General features: G+C 42.1%; 1 protein-coding gene across 5 annotated transcripts in view; it reads right to left on the bottom strand.

Moving 5' to 3' along the window:
• nrap (nebulin-related anchoring protein) overlaps window positions 1–19,410 on the bottom strand; it is a 114,853-nt gene that overhangs the window by 43,222 nt on the left and 52,221 nt on the right. For all 5 annotated transcript variants that reach the window (XM_029764175.1, XM_029764174.1, XM_029764176.1 and 2 more), the window contains 13 exons: window positions 15,220–15,417; window positions 14,698–14,802; window positions 14,498–14,596; window positions 14,297–14,401; window positions 12,694–12,801; window positions 12,095–12,406; window positions 11,298–11,402; window positions 7,711–7,809; window positions 4,505–4,609; window positions 4,200–4,307; window positions 1,775–1,888; window positions 1,178–1,375; window positions 157–261 (listed from right to left, as the gene is read on the bottom strand). In XM_029764175.1, the coding sequence (XP_029620035.1) occupies window positions 157–261; window positions 1,178–1,375; window positions 1,775–1,888; window positions 4,200–4,307; window positions 4,505–4,609; window positions 7,711–7,809; window positions 11,298–11,402; window positions 12,095–12,406; window positions 12,694–12,801; window positions 14,297–14,401; window positions 14,498–14,596; window positions 14,698–14,802; window positions 15,220–15,417 (1,761 nt within the window). The remainder of the gene's footprint in view (window positions 1–156; window positions 262–1,177; window positions 1,376–1,774; window positions 1,889–4,199; window positions 4,308–4,504; window positions 4,610–7,710; window positions 7,810–11,297; window positions 11,403–12,094; window positions 12,407–12,693; window positions 12,802–14,296; window positions 14,402–14,497; window positions 14,597–14,697; window positions 14,803–15,219; window positions 15,418–19,410) is intronic.

Raw genomic sequence — 19,410 nt, forward strand, 5'->3', positions numbered from 1 at the left:
AATACACCTTTTAAAGGCAAGATCGCACTCATGGTAAGCGCTGCGGAGTCAAGTACAATGCGCTTGTCGACTACTCGTCTTTGATTTCATTCTGGACCAAGTCTCCCCTGGGTGGCAGCTAAGGACAGAGCTAGAGAAGAGTGGAGTTTGACTCACCTCACTAATAAGGTCTGTGGCCCTTTTGAAGCCCTCCATCTGCAGGGCCCCGGTGCTGATCCAGGCTACACCACGCAGGTAGTTCAGGTCAGAGCGGTACACTTTCTGAGGGCCACATGCACACACACACAAACAGAATTATTGGTTCAATATGCAAAGTAGCACACTGCTATCTAACAAACTATCGAACACAATACACAAAAGTGTTTTGAATGTGCTTTAAATGTTCTTTGACACTGTTGGGAATAACGCTCCTCTATCCAGAGACATCCAATAACCTGTCTAGAAACAGAACTCCTTTTATAACGTCTAAACACTACGAGAGAAGGTTCCCTGAACAAAGGTCTTTTATTGGACTGTCTTATTGTTCTAGAAACGTTCTGACATTAGCAACGTTTTTTACATTTTAATTCTATATAATGTGACGACCCTCCCACTCTGTCTGCCGTATTCTCTCTCTTTGTTCTTGTTTCCTTATTAGAATGCCGGTGGGCGGAGTTGGAAGGGTCGTCAGCTAGATGGGAAACACCTGGGCTCGGGTGTGTCCCAGGATAAAGACACCTCTTCCACAGTCATTGGGGGGTCTCTCTCCATGCAGACACCTTGTTGTTTTTGGGTTTTTGCTTTGGCACCCTTCAACACCCTGCATTATTACATTTATGCATGCAAAACACTCACTTACACTACTGATTACTGATTACACACACATCATTGTTAATTACTTAGTTTACTTTAGTTAATAAATATATATTTTGATTCTCTTTGTCTCCACGTTGTCTCCCTTTTGTTGCGAACGTTGAGCCGGTTCGTAACAATAAAAATATGAATAACTGAGCAAATGGCAGCTACAGCGGGAAAAAGTTACTGGTTAGCGGGGGTGTAGTCATTGGTGCACACTATAGAAAACTATAGCATAATGATTTTCAATGAAAACAAGAGTTTCTTATTGGACAAATGTAGGTCCCTCCCAGTTTCAACCATTTGGTTCCTAGTGAATACACCCCTGGTGAGGGGTTGTTACCTCGCTCTGTAGTTGGTAGGCTCTCTTAGCGGCCTGCACCTTCATGTCATCAGGTAGAGTGGTGTACTGGTGGAGTGTAAGCCGGTAGTCCTGCTCACTGGCCAGGGTCTGGGCTTTTTTAGCATGGGCCATCTCCAACATGTCCATAGAAAGGTGGTACTGAGAGCGCTTATTCACAGAGTCCTGCTTATACTTGATCTGCAAAATTAGAGACAGAGAATACAATAACACCGTATACTCTAACAGTGCATGTCCCCATACATCACTCGCACTACACCATTTCAATACACTCAACATTTAACGTTTTGCAGTCTGTTTCAATCCATTTGTGGTTTAGCATCAGGGTGTGCACATTTTTTCTCTAACAGAAACACACCTGATTGAATTAATCAAATGCTCAGAAATAGTTTAATCAGATGGATTGTTGCTGGACTAGAACACACCCCTGGGGGTTTCCACCAGGAATTGGTTGAGAAACACTGCCTTACTGTATGAAGTGTATTCATATTACACTCCAATCACTCCCTTTCATACTACACCCTATACACCCATATTACTCTGATACAAACCCATTGCTCATGTTGAGCTGGTACTCACGTCACTCTGCAGTTTGCTGGCATTCACAGAGTGAGACATGTTCATGTCGTTCTCCAGTCCCTTCATTCCAATCATATGCCCCTTGGTCTTTTCAAACTGCTCCTTGTACTTGTGCTATAACAAATGTTTTAAATACGTACAGTATGTTTTATGTACTGTGTGTTCAGATGTTTCACAGAGTGGATCACTTTGGAAATACGCATTTAAATAATATCGTCTGGAATCAAATTTCACCCAAAATAAAATATACATGTACAGCGCATTCGGAAAGGATTCAGACCCATTTAGTTACGTTTCTGTCACACCACTCCCTCCAGGTGTCGCCCATCTTCCCTTTATCCCCTGTGTATTTAGACCTATGTTCTCTGTCTGTTGTCAGTTCGTCTTGTCTGTTCAAGTCAACCAGCATTTTGTGTCTCAGCTCCTGCTTTTCCATGTCTCTCTTTTCTCACCCTCCTGGTTTTGACCCTTGCCTGTCCTGACTCTGAGCCCGCCTGCCTGACCACTCTGCCTGACCCTGCCTGCTGCCCGGTACGGTTGCCCCACCTCTGGTTTACTGACCCCTGCCTGCCTTGACCTGTCTATTGCCTGCCCCTGACCCTGTTTGCTGCCCGGTACCATTGCCCCACCTCTGGTTTACTGACCCCTGCCTGCCTTGACCTGTCTATTGCCTGACCCTGACCCTACCCGGTACCGTTTCCCCACCTCTGGTTACTGACCTCTGCCTGCCTTGACCTGTCTATTGCCTGCCCCTGACCGCTGCCCGGTACCGTTGCCCCACCTCTGGTTACTGACCTCTGCCTGCCTTGACCTGTCTATTGCCTGCCCCTGACCCTGACCGCTGCCCGGTACCGTTGCCCCACCTCTGGTTTACTGACCTCTGCCTGCCTTGACCTGTCTACTGCCTGCACCTGACCCTGACCCTGCCCGGTACCGTTGCCCCATCTCTGGTTACTGACCCCTGCCTGCCTTGACCTGTCTATTGCCTGCCCCTGACCCTGCCTGCTGCCCGGTACCGTTGCCCCACCTCTGGTTACTGACCCCTGCCTGCCTTGACCTGTCTATTGCCTGCCCCTGTTGGAATATTAAACTATTGTTTATTCTACGTGGTCTACATCTGGGTCTTACCTTCCTACCTGACAGTTTCAGCCTTATTCTAAAATGGATTACATTGATGCGTTTAAAAAAACAATCTACATACAATACCCAATTATGACAAAGTAAAAAGAGGTTTTGATTTTTCTGCAAATGTATTCAAAATTTTAAAAAATGAAATAACACATTTACATAAGTATTAAAACCTTTTACTCATTACTTTGATGAAGCATCTTTGGCAGTGAATACAGCCTCGAGTCTTCTTGGGTATGATGCTACAAGCTTGGCACACCTGTATTTGGGGAGCTTCTTCTATTCTTCTCTGCAGTTCTTCTCAAGCACTGTCAGGTTGGATGGGGAGCGTCGCTGCACAGCTATTTTCAGGTCTTTCCACAGATGCTCGATTGGATTTAAGTTTGGGCTCTGGCTGGGCCACTAAAGGACATTCAGAGACTTTTCCCGAAGCCACTCCTGCATTGTCTTGGCTATGTGCATAGGGTCGTTGTCCTGTCGGAAGGTGAACCTTCGCCCCAGTCTGAGGTCCTAACCACTCTACCATAAAGGCCTGATTTGGTGGAGTGCTGCAGAGATGGTTGTCCTGCTGGAAGGTTCTCCCATCTCCACAGAGGAACTCTGTCAGAATGACCATCGGGTTCTTGGTCACCTCCCTGACCAAGGCCCTTCTCCCCCGATTGCTCAGTTTTGCTGGGTGGCCAGCTCTAGGAAGAGTCTTGGTGGTTCCAAACGTCTTCCATTTAAGAACGATGGAGGCCACTGTGTTCTTGGGGACCTTCAATGCTGCAGAAGTTTTTTGGTACCCTTCCCCAAATCTGTGCCTCCACACAATCCTGTCTCGGGGCTCTCCGGACAATTCATTCTATCTTGTTTTATTCTCTAACATGCACTATCAACTGTTGGAACTTATAGACAGGTGTGTGCCTTTCCAAATCATGTCCAATCAATTGAATTTACCTCAGGTGGACTCCAATCAAGTTGAAGTCTCATGGCAAAAGTTCCATTTCGAGTCTCATAGCAAAAGGTCTGAATACTTATGCAAATAAGTAACCTGTTTTCACTTTATCGATATGGGGTGTTGTGTGTAGATTGATGAGAGAAAACATGTATTTAATCAATTTTAGAATAAGGCTGTAAAGTAACAAAATGTGGAAAAAGTGAACTTTCCGAATGCACTGGAAAATATATATAGCATTTATTAATGAAAAAATGTGTTGACAGTTTTCATGGTCTTTCTTTATATGCAGTATAATAACACACACACACACACACACACACACACACACACACATATATGACGTAAAATCAAACTCACATCACTAAGTATGTTCCCAGATGCTTTGGCTGACTGGAAGGGAATGGCATCCAAACGGAGCTTGTAGCCACCATCTCTGATTTTAGTCCACGACTCCTTATAGCGGGTCTGCCAACACAAAACATTCAGTCCGTAAACTACCGGCACAAATGGATCCAACGATAGGTAATTAGAAAAAAACGACCCACATTTGCTTGATTTCTCTGCAAAACCAAGTGAGAGAACGGGTAAATTAATGAATCAATAGGCAGTGCTCTATTCGTTATTCATCTTTGCAGGAGTGTGTGTGTGTCTAGGGTACTGACCTCACTGATGTTCATGGCATTGAGCTTGGCCTGCACGTGTTCAGGCAGATCTCCGGAGAGTGTGTAGTTGTGCTTGATATGTTCCCCCTTTTCCCTGTACAGCCTCTGAAAAACACAGGTCAACCTTGTTGTGATCACAAAACTATTGTACAGTCCTACAACGAATGATACATTTGGCTTTGAAAAGAATGAAACAAACTGGGAAAAAAACATTTGTTTTTTTATGTTTCTAATTATAGATACAAGTTTCACCAGCCCATCTGTTGTTCCATGAGCATTGTGCGTCATGGCTGGATAGGCTGCGCTTCCGCTCTCAAAATCAATGCCATTACTAACCGTGTTACTGCTAAGACCTGCTTTTGGTTACATGCTGACCAGACCGGACACGTCGCGTGTGCAAGCGTCGCAAAATAAATTTAGAAATCCACGTTATTCAATTATTGCGCGCGCCAACGAGCGTCTGCAATGCCAAGGGCTAAAATAGAAGCAAGACCTCTTGTCAGGGTTTCTCCAGAAGTAGACTTTGTCCTCGGCCTTGTCTTTTTGTCTTGGTTGAATTTCTTGATTTTAAGTTCCTTTATTTCTGTAGACAACTTGTCCTGGAGTGCTTGGTTAGTTTTCATCAGTTCATTGAATATGCCATCATCATTAACAGCTCATTGCAGAGCTGTGCGTTTCTCTTCAATCGTGTTATCCATTTCAATAAAATCCTAAATAAAAGTGTGAATTAAAAGTTTGTATCTCGGAGCATTGGAGCACCATTAGGTGCAAAAACTCGACTTACCCAGTTGGGGCCCACTTTTTGGAAGCAACCACTCGATTTCGTCTCTACGTTATATTGGCATCGAACATGTCACCCTCCCTAGGAGAGGGGGTGACCTCGACAATTTATTGTTAAAACGAGAGGCTACCTGGATCTTTCATTTAAAGACCCTTGCTCCCTTCAGTCTCAACGTAGACTTTGATCTGAAGCCATTATTGTGATTTTGCTATTGTAAATGTTTGTAGGCTTATGTAGCCAAATTGTATCTATAATCGTACGCTATCCATTTATGTTTTTTGTATGCTGTTTTAATACATGAGAATTAACCAATGATATCAGGCCACACCTGGCCATGATTACAGACACCTGTGTGTGTCTTTTGACACTATATAAATGATACCGCAGTGTTTGTCATTATACCCTGATGAAGACAGCTTGGCTGTCGAAACGTTGGACATAAATATCTTTGCATCTGAGCTCCTAGAGTGTGTGGCTCTCCTTTATTTTTTTTTAAACCTTTACAAACACCTGCTGCGCCCTGCGCTTGAAACCAGCTCTCTGTCTCCCATCGTGTTCATTACAGTAGGTTTATGTGTATGATATTGGATGTGATTTAGCGAGAGTGTGTATGTCTGAATATGAGTAAGGCTATAACGTGTGATGTCCAAATAAAGAATAACCCAGACAATTTGCATTGTTGAGTGTATGCGTTTAACATGAAGAGTATAGCCTTAATATTCAGGATGATAATTTGAATCCATATCGTATCACCATCACAGATGCATCATAATTACATTTAACAACATTTTCAGAGAAAAACACATCCCAGCACTTCCATAGCAATTGACGTTTCAAGTGACTATGAAAGAAACCTTGCATTACTAGAGATTGTTTCACTGCAGTACAAATGTATCCCATACAATATGTTATTATTCCCCAACGTCCCTGTTCTGATATCTTCCCATTGCTTGTTAAACATATATCAACATGTAGACTGACAAAAACAAATTACATTTTAGAAAAGTTTCACAATAAAGACAGAGCGATCGAGTGTTCGTATGTGTAAGCGTGTATGTAATTGAGTGTGTGTGCTGATAAAGTTCATAGTGTTGAAATATTTGTACAGTTCCAATTTTTTTTCGTAACCTGAAGTCCCTGTAGAATTTAGTACAGCCATGGTGTTATGGAGCTGTCCCGGAATAGCTGTCCATCTATAAAGAGTTTGTCCACAACGAGAAAGGTACTCTCCCTCTGTACAGGATACTGCCTCTTGCGACGTTCGTTTATCTCCCGGGGAAATTGGTAATGAATTTGGTCCCTTTAAGCTCGCTTCCCCTGCTTTAGATCAGCTCCTTTTGTTGGTTGTGTTCAAATTTTGCGTTGGTCTTGTCGCACTGAGCCACCTTGTTTACAGTCTCTATATGAAGCTTCAAGGTGGATTTACACGAACTCTGATCGCCCCCTCTGGATTATTTGATGCGTCCTCAGGAATCCCCCCAAAATATTAGATTTTCACGCATGCTTCGGGTTTGTATGTCTAGTAGTGACTCCCTCATCACCCTGTTTTCCCTGAGTAGACAATCCATGTTGGAATCGAGGGGTTTTACCTTGGCTGTGAGTGCCATGTTCTCTCCTTGGAACGTGAGAATTTCACTCTGGCTAAACTCCAAACTCCCCCTCAGCCCTGATACCTCCTCACACAACTTTTCAAGTGTTGCATGGATTCCAGCAAGAACACTCGCCTCTACTTCAAAAGGTAAGTAAATCGTCAGTGTCTGTAGATTAATCTGCATTTCTATTTTTGTAGGGTTAGAGTTATTTTGTGAGGTAGCCGGATCTTTCCACGATGGAGTATGTTGTTCCTCCATAGCATAAAGCTGTTGGTACTCATCGATTTCCCTCAGGATCTCCTTGGTATCACATTTGGCTCAGAACTGCAAGCAGTTGTTTACAAATCTTTTAACGACGTGTCTTTCCCAGGACGACCGAAGATGTTATTGAGTTTGTTTAAAAAGAAATAACAGACAGGCGAGAAATTCCAACTGTTTTCCCCATTGTAAAATAATGAAATTAAGCAACCGCACCTAAGCAGAACGAGTACAAGGTAAGTGATGTCATTTCAATGGATAAACAAATGCATTGCCTTAAGATGACCACATTTTTTACATTTTTGCTGAGCTTGACCTCATTGATTATATTCATAATGCATGATAAATAGCCTGTGGGAAGAGGGGGGATGCATGCTTATGGCATTGCCAGCAGTAAGATTTGAGTTCGATTCCAAAAAGGAAATCGCTGTAGGTTATGAATGGTATGTCATTTATTTATATTTTTTACCTTAATAGACGGAGTTAGTGCACGTGTTATCAGGTCCAAAGCAACCTCCCAGAGTTTAAGTAGTGTCCCTTTTTAGCCGCTATGTATAGATGACTGGTGGGCTTACGTCTAGGGCCAGTTTGTTGCTGAGTTTGGCCTGGACCATCTCGGGAGTGTCCTCCACGCTGGTGAACTTCAGATCGCTGACATGTTGACGGTACTTTTTCTGGAAAACACCACAGATAAAGCACAGTATGTGAAATGAAGAGTAAATGAAATAAAATCTAACTGTATTAAAAATGCACTTAATTTAAACACTTTACAGTAAAACAATAAAATAAAAGACGTTAAAGCAAATAAGAGGTAGGCTGGGTCAAAAATAATTCTATCCCCAGTTAATGTCAATCTATTTTAGACTGTTCTGGAGCTGAAATAGATCCATGTATAATCATGACTAGGGTGTTGTTGTTAAGGAAATTATAATAAAGATGGTTATGAATAGAGTACTTCTGATGATCAACATATTAAAAATCACCCCTACAGAGATTGACAGAAATTAAGGATCACTGCTAGCTAAAATAATGAGATGGGTCAATCATATTGCTTTCACATATCATGTCACTGTTGGATTGAGGTCAAGAAGGAAGAGGTGCCGTGAGAAAGAGGCAGCTTTGTGGACAGAGCAATACAAAGACGTTATGATATGTAGACAGCTATGCTATAGCTGTTTTTCAATAAAACTTCACAATACGTTCGATTTGGCTGCTTTTGGGCAAGGAGACCCCCGCACCCCTAAAACCATTTGCAACTATGTGCAGTTTTTAAGGGATAGTTAAATGTTAACTATTTGGTTTTAATACAGTATAATCACCTATTTAGCATAGTCAGAACTACACATTTCCGATTATTCAATACAAAACAATTGCACACATTTAGCTCCATGAGAGTTATACAGTAAGTCACTTTTCATGATCAGTAAACATCAATGATAATGTCATTTCAGATACGTGAAGGTACCTATCCATTTGGCATGTACTAAGCAAACAACATAATTTAGCTCCATGAGAGTTATACAGTAAGTAACTTTTCATGATCAGTAAACATCAATGATAATGTCATTTCAGATACGTGAAGGTATCTATCCATTTGGCATGTACTAAGCAAACAACATCATTTAGCTTTGCTTCATCAGAGATCAGCATTTTGGAACGAGGTTGACATCAGCAAGTTGGACTACTGTTTTCACCACTATAGATGGCAATGAAATCAAATAATATTTGGATATAGTCATTTAGTTTATCCCCTGAAAGTTTGCTTGTTTACTAGCCATATTGACATGATCTGTTATTAGCTAGCTAGCCAATTTCACCTGGTTCGTCAATCAATGTAGCCTATATCATGTGTCAGCAGCAATCGTAATTAAACACTCTTAAAAACAATGTTGAAAAGGGGATAATGTGAGCTAACTTCACTAGGTAGGCCTACATTGGTTGGCGAAAATGTACATTAGGTCTACAGTACTTACCACTATGGACAAAGTTTCTGCCAGTAGCTTGGGAAGTAAACAGGCAAATGCTCGCTTCTGCTACTTGACAGGCAGAGCCCACAATAGATGCAAAAATAAACCACTCATACTTGTCAGGTAGCATTCACTTTTATTTTATATCGCTCAAATATCCAATTAATGGTGGCTAATATTGAGCGACATTGTGAGGCTACCCTACATATCTGAAATGACATGATGAATTAATGTTTACTGATCATGAAAAGCATGCAGTTATTTAATTGCTGTATAACTCTGATCATAGAGCTAAATGTGCACAATTGTTTTACATACAATAATCAGAAATGTGGAGGTCTGACCATGCTCTTCAAGAGGTGATGAGGTGATTACAACCAAATTGTTTTTATTACATTAAAAAAAAACATTCATTCAATCTACCTGCAGTGAAGCCACTCAACATTTACATTCCATCTAGCAGACACATCCAGAGCGTCCGACAGGAGCATCCAGGGTCAAGTGCCCCATCCAAGGTCACAAAGACAGATCCCTCACCCAGTTGAATCGGGGACCCGAACCAGCGAACTCTTGGCCACTGGCCCAAGCTCCCAACCATCCAAGATCCCCCAACAGTTCCCCTCGACAACAACGTTTGATTTTCACATGATGTCAAGCAAAAAGGCACTGAGTTTGAAGGTAGGCCATGAAATACATCCACAGGTACACCTCCAATTGACTCAAATGATGTCAATTATCCTATCAGAAGCTTCTAAAGCCATGACCAGTTTCTGGAATTTTCTAAGCTGTTTAAAGGCACAGTCAACTTAGTGAATGTAAACTTCTGACCCACTGGAATTGTGATACAGTGAATTATAAGTGAAATAATCTGACTGTAAACAATTGTTGGAAAAATTACTTGTGTCATGCACAAAGTAGATAACTAGGGTGACCATATGTCCTCTTTTTCCCGGACATGTCCTCTTTTTGGACCTAAAAAATGCGTCGGGCCGGGATTTCTAAATCGCCCAAAATGTCCGGGATTCTGCTTTTGCTTTCTACAGTCGCCATTCATTGTGTGCGTTTTTGGGGTTTTGCGTTGCTTTGTCCTTTCTCTTTAGGTCCCGCCTTCTCACACGCCACCATTGGTGTGTCATGTAGGCCTACGCAAACATTGGTCAAACTGCATCTCAATCATTACCCTCACCATGGCAACAGCCAAGAGACAGAGAAGCAGCTTGCTTGTCAACAGTGGCACATGGCTCCAGAACAGCGTAAAAATGCCCAAACGATTTACAGAGAATTCCCGTGTTTTCGTCTTGGTCGGGATCCGTGTGAAGCAGAATGCATGACCTGCAAAGCTGGCACGTACGTGTCAGTGTCAAATAAAGGTGCTAGCGACCTAGAAGCCCACATAAGCTCCGCAAAACACAAAATTGCAGCTAAAGGAGAGAGTTCGTCAGGTAAATTAACTGACTATTTTGTGAGAGCAGGTAAAACAGAAGATGCTGTTACTGCTGCGGAGGGAGTTTTTGCATTCCACAACACGAAGCATCACAATAGCTACAGATCAATGGACTGCCCGTCTGCCTTGTTAAAAAAGGCTTTCCCTGATTCCTGCGCGAAAATGTTCAAGCGCTCGTACTAAGACCGAAGCAATTGTTAACGCTGTGATAGCACCACATTCTGTCAACATAGCTCAGAAAGCACTAGAAGACATACCTTACTGTGGTGTTTCTACTGATGGGAGCAATCACGGTGCTGTGAAAATATTCCCTCTGCTTAGTCAGTATTTTGATTGGAAGAATGGTGGCGTGCAAAGTAAATTAGTCAAAGTTAAAAACACTCCAAATGAGACAGCTGATACAAGGGTGACCATACGTCCTCTTTTTCCCGGACATGTCCTCTTTTTTGAAAACTAAAATAACCAACTTGCCAAAACTATAGTTTGTTAACAAGAAATTTGTGTAGTTGTTGAAAAACGAGTTTTAATGACTCCAACCTAAGTGTATGTAAACTTCCGACTTCAACTATATACTTAGCGTCATATATAGTCGACTTAAGTATGAAAGTATGTGATTCTTAACCCAGTCATACAGTATGTCCTCTATATCAAGTGTTTAAGTTTGGTGCAACTTTGTACTTCCAGCTCTAAACAAAGACCTCATTGACCTAAGATTGAGCATTGTTTTCTAGGTTAAGGATTGAAATGTTACCTCGCTAACGAGCTCGCCAGCCTTCTTTGCTTGTTTCACATCCAGGAAATCTGCTGCCCCCCAGCCCACGCCCTTCATCCAGTTCCGATCAGACCTGTACTGTTTCTGAAGACACAAACAAGGAACAGCTATCATGCCAGTTCGTCATTTTAAATACTCATTTGTTCTTAACTGACTTGCCTGGTTAAACACATGACAAGTTAATTAATACATCAAATACAATTCCATTAAAGGTGCATTCTATCTGTAAAATGTCCATATGCAATAACCTTCAACATCTATGATATAATGATATCTGTATTTAGGGTAAAAGAGAGAAATGCCGGCAGACATTCCTGGTGCTTTAGTTGTTCTGATGCTGCATTCATGCCCTATCGGAGTAATCAGAGGAACGATTGTCAACTTGGAGCCACAACCTGGGAGCTTTCACTTGTTTCAAACTCGTTTAGAAAGCTAACTAGCTACAGCAAACATAATATAAAAGTACAGCTATCACGCGGCTCGCAATCAAATGATGGTGTTAAAAAAAAAATGTTTTGTTATATTTAACTGCCAAAAAATGCTGTCATCAAAGTCATTTCTGTGGTAATAGGTTATGTCAGCGTTCAGCATTTTGGGAAAGTCAGGGACCAGAGAGTTTCCAACTTGTATTTACGACTTGGAAGCTGGCGTGAGTGTTTTTTCCAAGTCGGGGTTTATATTTACTATTACTCCGATTTGCTTTGAATGCAGCCTATCGCCTTAGACTTACGCGACTGAGAATGCTGGGAAATGTAGTTCCGGCAGGTAAAACTTACATCACTCAGTAGTCCGTAGGCCTTCTTGGCCCAGGCCACCTTCATGTCGCCGGGCAGGGTTGTGTACTTGTGCAGGAAGGTCCTGTAGTTGGTCTCAGTTGCCAGATCCTGGGCCTTCTTGGCGTGGGTCAGGGTCAGCATGTCCAAAGAGGCACTATGCTTGGTCTTAGTGTCCTCGTACTCCTTTCTGTAATGGCGATCACTCTGCAACCGGGTGGCCAGAGCCGAGTGCGCCATCTGAGAGTCGTCAGTGACCGTCTTCACCCCAATCATCTTCCCCTTAGTCTGCTCGTACTTCTCCTTGTATTTTACCTGGCCGGTCAGAAATTTGTCATTAGTGGCAGCTAGAAGAGATCCTTGAAAATGACATTTAGCCCCATCCCTAACACTAACTTCTGGGACTAATCCCTGCCTACTATACCCTTTCTGATTTGAATTTTGACCAACCACATCCTACTTAAAATTAGCATTTGTGATTATGTTGTTGCTGTTCTTGTATCAATGCATTTCTGTGAGTCACAGAGATACTTAGCATAGTGCTATGCCTGGTACCTGGTCAAATAAAGGTTAACGAATACATTAATAAGGGGGTAACTCACATTACTGGCCAGGTCTCTCTTAGCCTTAGCTGTGAGGATGGACAAGGAGTCCATGCGCAACTCAAAGCCCTTCTCTCGCTGTTGCTCCCAGCTACTCTTATACACTTTCTGAAATGAAAACAAGATCGAATGATGGAACATGTTAAAAGACAGACAGGAATTGTAAATTGCCCAGAGCTGTGTTTGAATACTCATACTAACCACACTGTTTGACGTAAATTGAGTATATTATATGCTTATTGTTCATAGTATGGTACAGTTAATATGCCAAATGTTCCCGGATGTCGTACTAAATTCACCAAAATACGAAGAATACAAGCAGTGGACACTATTTCCGTGCTTTTAGGGCCCATAATGCAATTCTTCTGAAAATGGGCATGGCTTCACAACGTTTTCAGATTTGAAGAAAATGGGGGAAATGATGCAGCCAAAGTCCGACGAGAGTGGATACAAATTCATTGCTTTAACTAATTACGACAAATGTTAAGAATATTTTGAGCAATGTATTAACTTTCCAAATAAGTTACGTTACGTTATATGTTGGCTGAAAATTTGTTAGCTACGCTATCCTTACGAACCGCATAGCATTACAGCAGTATGTTCATTTATATCAGGATCCCCATTAGCTAACGCCGTAACGTAAGCTAATCTTCCTGGCATCCAAAAACAGCAGTATGTACCGGTATGTTAGCTAGTTATCTAACGTTAGTTTGCTACTAATACAGTTAACTTGCCAGGCAGTATATTAACTATAATCTAACTACCCAACGTTTATTGACTTGATTATTCATGTCATTCTTAGCTAAGTGGTATAGTCATTCTCAATGGACATTGTTAATTCTGTCTATCTACTCCGATTTCAGAGTACTCTCGTCTGAGTGAGCCAGAGTGCAGAATAACTGATGAATTTATGAACGCTCAACACCTTTGAATATATGGCCGGTGTCAGCAAAAAAGAGAATAATTCAATCGTTGCCAGCAGCACAGTTAGTCACCAACGCTCTGGATAACATTAAAACAGCCTAGCCAGCTCTGCTAGGGTGAGTAAAATGGTCAGAGTGAGGTGTTGTCTCATTTGTGTCTGGAAATAGCAAGCAAGCTAGCCAACATTAGCTTGGGTGCTTGACTGCCGTACTCCTCGGCCAGAGCGTCCAGTGATGTGCTCTGAGAGCAAAACGTTCAGAATTTACAATGGACAATCTGACAACGCTTTGGATTTACAAACACCTAGAGCGCACTCTGAACACACTCTGGCACTCCAGATTGAATTTACAAACACACCCAAAATTGTAAAATGTCTAGCTAGTAACAAGCTATTAAGACGTTGCATAGCAACAGCATCAACTTCCGGTAGACAGGCAAAGCACTAGTACGCTCAACTGAAAGGATACCGTTTATTTACAGTATACTACAATGAACTCATGTGGCTCAGTTGGTAGAGCATGGTGTTTGCAACGCCAGGGTTGTGGGTTCAATTCCCACGGGGGACAAGTACGGGGGGAAAAAAGTATGAAATGAACTGTATGCATTCACTACTGTAAGTCGCTCTGGATAAGAGCGTCTGCTAAATGACTAATAGTATGTAGTCTGCCAGAGTCCTTACCCCACTGAGGAGGTCTGCATTGGCTTTGGCCTGCCTGAAGAGTGGCTCATCTTTATCCATGGTGTACTGGTGCATCATCCGCTCATTGCCCGCCTTATACGTTAGCTGACGGGAGAAATAGCCAATCAAACACAAGCCGACTGAATACAGCCAGAAGAAAAGAACAGGACAGGGTTATAGCAAATGAACAGCCAACCTCACCTTGCTCTGCAGTTCCTGGCTCTTCTTGGCGTGTTTGATAGAGGGAGTATCGGCCACCTGGGTGAACTTGACGTTGTCCACTTTCTGACGGTACTTTTTCTGTGAGAGGAAACAAAGTGAGGAGTCAACACTAAAGAAACAAATAAAAAATACAATAATACACACACACACACATACACGCTCTACCCTATTATACTGACATCACTGAGAAGCTCTCCAGCCTTCTTGGCTTGGGTCACATTCAGACATCCATCAGCCTCCCAGCCAACTCCCTTCATCCAGGTCAGATCTGAACGGTATTGATTCTGAGGGGAGAGTGAGAGAGAGAGAGAGAGAGAGAGAGAGAGAGAGAAAGAAAGAGGGGGACAGGCAAAGAGTGTGAGAGCGAAAAAGAGAGGGTTCACAATTCATTCATATTTGATAGTAAACACTAACTTGAATAACACCTATATAGATATTTTCCTAAATCCCTCTTCACCTTCCCTTTGCTCTCCCGACCCTCTCACCTAACCTCAACCCTGAAGATCTCAAGTCAATCCAAACATACCTTATGACTGTTCAATTATAAGACCAATGCTTTCTGATTATTACCCCTTTAAACATTGGCACTCAAATTCTATTATCTGCATGATAAGATAAGCTGTTCATTTTAGTCTATTAAACACACATAGAACCCTTCATCCCCACCAGTGCCGCCCATGGCCCACCCCTCTCTGCCTCACCTCGCTCTGCAGGTTATAGGCCTTTTTGGCCTGCTGTACTTGGATGTCGTCGGATAGGATGGTGTAGTGGTGGAGCTTCGTCCTGTAGTCCAGGTCACTGGCAAGGGCCTGGGCTTTTTTAGCATGGCTCAGGTTGACCATGTCCATGGACAAGCTGAACTGGGACTGGTTCGCCTTGGAGTTCTTCTTGTACTCAATCTGTTGGGATTGTTGTGGATAACAGAGAGATAGACGGATGAGGGAGGAGATTGAGAATCAGGAGGTTGAACATTTCCTGGTGTGTGTGTGTGTGTGTGTTTTGTACACTGCATCATTTAGAGGGTTTTGTGAACTGTGTGCTGTAATTCACAATAGTATTGTTAAAAAACCAATTTAGAGTGCCTTCAGAAAGTATCATACCCCTTGACTTATTCCACATGTTGTGTTACAGCCTGATTTCAAAATGGATTAAATTGATTTTTTCTATCACCCATCTAGACACAATACCCCATAATGACAAAGTGAAACATGTTTTTAGAAATGTTTGCAAATGTATTGAAAATGAAATACAGAAACATATCACACCCCTGAGTGAAATCTTTGTAGAAGCACCTTTAGCATCGATTACAGCTGGAAGTCTTTCTGTGGAAGTCTTTTAAGAGATTATTCAAGCTCTGTCAAATTGGTTGTTGATCATTGCTAGACAACCATTTTCAGGTCTTTCCATAGATTTTCATGTACATTTAAGGCAAAGCTGTAACTCGGCCACCCAGGAACATTCACTGTCTTCTAGGGAAGCAACTCCAGGGTAGATTTGGCCTTGCGTTTTAGGTTATTGTCCTGCTGAAAGGTGAATTCATCTCCCAGTGTCCAGTGGAAAGCAGACTGAACCAGGTTTTCCTCTAGAATTTTGCTTAGCTCCAATCAATTTTGTTATACTGAAAAACTCCCCAGTCCTTAATTATTACAAGCATACTCATAACATGATACAGCTACCACTATGCTTGAAAATATGGAGTGTGGTTCTCAGTAATGTATTAGATTTACCCCAAACATATCACTTTGTATTTAGGACAAAAAGTTAATTGCTTTACCACATTTTTGCAGTATTACCTTGCTGCAAACAGGATACATGTTTTGGAATATTTGTATTCTGTACAGGCTTCCTTCTTTTCACTCTGCCATTTAGGTTAGTATTGTGGACTAACTACAATGTTGATGATACATACACAGTTTTCTCCTATCACACAAACTCTGTAGCTGTTTTAAAGTCCCCATTGGCCTCATGGTGAAATCCCTGAGTGGTTTCCTTCCTTTCCGGCAACTGAGTTAGGAAGGACACCTGTATCTTTGTAGTGACTGGGTGTATTGATACACCATCCAAAGTGTAATTACTAACTTGACCGTATTCAAAGGGATATTCAATGTCTGCTTTTTTTACCAATAGGTGCCCTTTGCAAGGGACTGAAAAACCTCCCTGGTCTTTGTGATTGAATCTGTGTTTGAAATGCACTGCTTGACTGACTGAGGGACCTTCCAAATAATTGTATGTGTGGGGTACAGAGACGAGGTAGTCATTCAGAAATCATATTAAAAACTATGCACACAGAGTCCATGCAACTTAATATGTGACTTGTGAAGCACATTTTTACTCCTGAACTTATTTAGGCTTGCCATAACAAAATGGGTTGAATATGAATTGACATTTTAGCTTTTCATTTTTTATTGAACTGTACACAAAGAGACGGGTCTCGTGGACAAAGACCCGGGTGCCTTGTTAGGATCCGTCGCCGAGAGGGTAATCTACCTAACCATCGGTCCTATTAGCCAATGTACAATCAATCAGTAATAAAATATCCTACCAACGGGACATTAAAAACTGTAATATTGTATGTTTCACCGAGTCGTGGCTGAACGACGACCTGAATAACATACAGCTGGTAGATTTTAAGCTTTTTCGGCAGGATAGAACAGCAGCCTCTGGTAAGACAAGGGGTGGCGGTCTGTGTATATTTGTAAACAACAGCTGGTGCACGAAATCTAAGGAAGTCTCAAGGTTTTGCTCGCCTGAGGTAGAGTATCTCATGATAAGCTGTAGACCACACTATTTACCAAGAAAGTTTATCTGTATTTTTTGTAGCTGTCTACATGCCACCACAAACCAATGTTGGCACTAAGACTGCAGTCATTGAGCTGTATACGGCCATAAGTAAACAGAAAAGCTCATCCAGAGGCGGTGCTCCTAGTGGCCGGGGACTTTATTGCCGGATAACTCATCCGTTTTACCAAATTTCTACCAGCATGTTAAATGTGCAACCAGAGGGAAAAAAACTCTAGACCACCTTTACTCCACACACAGAGACACATACAAAGCTCTCCCTCGCCCTCCATTTGACAAATCTGACCATAATTCTATCCTCCTGATTCCTGCTTGCAAACAAAAATGAAGGCAAGAATCCCCATTGACTCGGTCTATAAAAAAGTGGTCAGATGAAGCAGATGCTAAAATACAGGACTGTTTTGCTAGCACAGACTGGAATATGTTCCTGGGATTCTTCCGATGGCATTGAGGAGTATAACACCACATCAATCACTGGCTTCATCAATAAGTGTATCGATGACGTTGTCCCCACAGTGACCATACATACAAACCCCAACCAGAAGACAATGATTACAGGCAACATCCGCATCGAGCTAAAGGGTAGAGCTGCCGCTTTCAAGGAGGGGGACTCTAACCCAGAAGCTTATAAGAAATCCCGCTATGCCCTCCGACAAACCATCAATACAGGACTATTTTATTTATTTTACTAGGCAAGTCAGTTAAGAACAAATTCTTATTTGTAATGACAGCCTAGGAACAGTGGGTTAACTGCCTTGTTCAGGAGCAGAACAACAGATTTTTACCTTGTCAGCTCAGGGATTCGATCTACCAACCTTTCGATTACTAGTCCAATGCTCTAACCACTAGGCTACCTGCCGACTAAGATTGAATTGTACTACACCAGCTCTGACGCTTGTCGGATGTGGCAGGGCTTGCAAACTATTACAGACTGCCCAGTGACACTAGTCTAACAGATGAGCTAAATTACTTCTATGCTCGCTTCGAGGCAAGTAACATTGAAGCATGCATGAGAGCATCAGCTGTTCTGGACAGCTGTGATCACGCTCTCCGTAGCTGATGTGAGTAAGACCTTTAAACAGGTCAACATTTACAAGTCCACAGGGCCAGATGAATTACCAGGACTTGTACTCCGAGCATGCGCTGACCAACTGGCAAGTGTCTTCACTGACATTTTACCTGTCTGAGTCTGTACACTGCACATTGTCTCTGTACCGGTACCCCCTGTATATAGCCTCGTTATTGTTATTATATTGCCGCTATTTAATTATTTGTTTTAATAACTGCATTTTAAGATGTTGGTAAAGGGCATGTATGTAAGCATTTCACGGTAAGGTCTACACCTGTTGTATTAGGCGCATGTGATGAATACAATTTTATTTGATTAAAAGAGCTGGAGCTGGAAGCGCGACAAAGGGAGATAGATCTGGAAGCATTCCGAATCCATTCAGGCCATCCTGCACCCTCAACAGAGTTTGATTTTGCTTGGAACAGCCGACTTGTACTGCCTTTCAACGAAAAGCAGGTTGATGTATATTTTACTCTGTTTGAGCAGATTACCACATCCCTAAAATGGCATATTTGGTCACTGCTCCTCCAAACAGTTCTTGTGTTAAAGGCTTAGAAAGTGTACGCCGCTTTAGAGTTCAGATTATGACACTGTTGAAGCTGCTATTCTTCGGGCTTACGAGTTGGTCCCAGCGGCATACAAACAACAGCTTGTCCAGAACAGACTATGGGAGGTGCACAGTACAACATAGAGCCATGACTACATGGAACTCTATTCCACATCAAGTAACTGATGCAAGCAGTAAAATGTTGATTTAAAAAACATAAATACACCTTATGGAACAGTGGGGACTGTGAAACATCACAAACATAGGAACAGACACAGACGATAACATACACACACTATACACACATGTACACATGGATTTTGTACTGTTGATATGTGGTGGAGTAGGGGCCTGAGGGCAAATCTGTGAATGTATTGTAATGTTTTTAAAATTGTATAAATTGCCTTAATTTTGCTGTACCCCAGGAAGAGTAGCTGCTGCCTTGGCAGCAGCTAATGGGGATCCAGCTGGCTGGAG

Source organism: Salmo trutta, chromosome 10, assembly GCF_901001165.1.
Source record: "Salmo trutta chromosome 10, fSalTru1.1, whole genome shotgun sequence".
Taxonomy (NCBI): Eukaryota; Metazoa; Chordata; class Actinopteri; order Salmoniformes; family Salmonidae; genus Salmo; species Salmo trutta.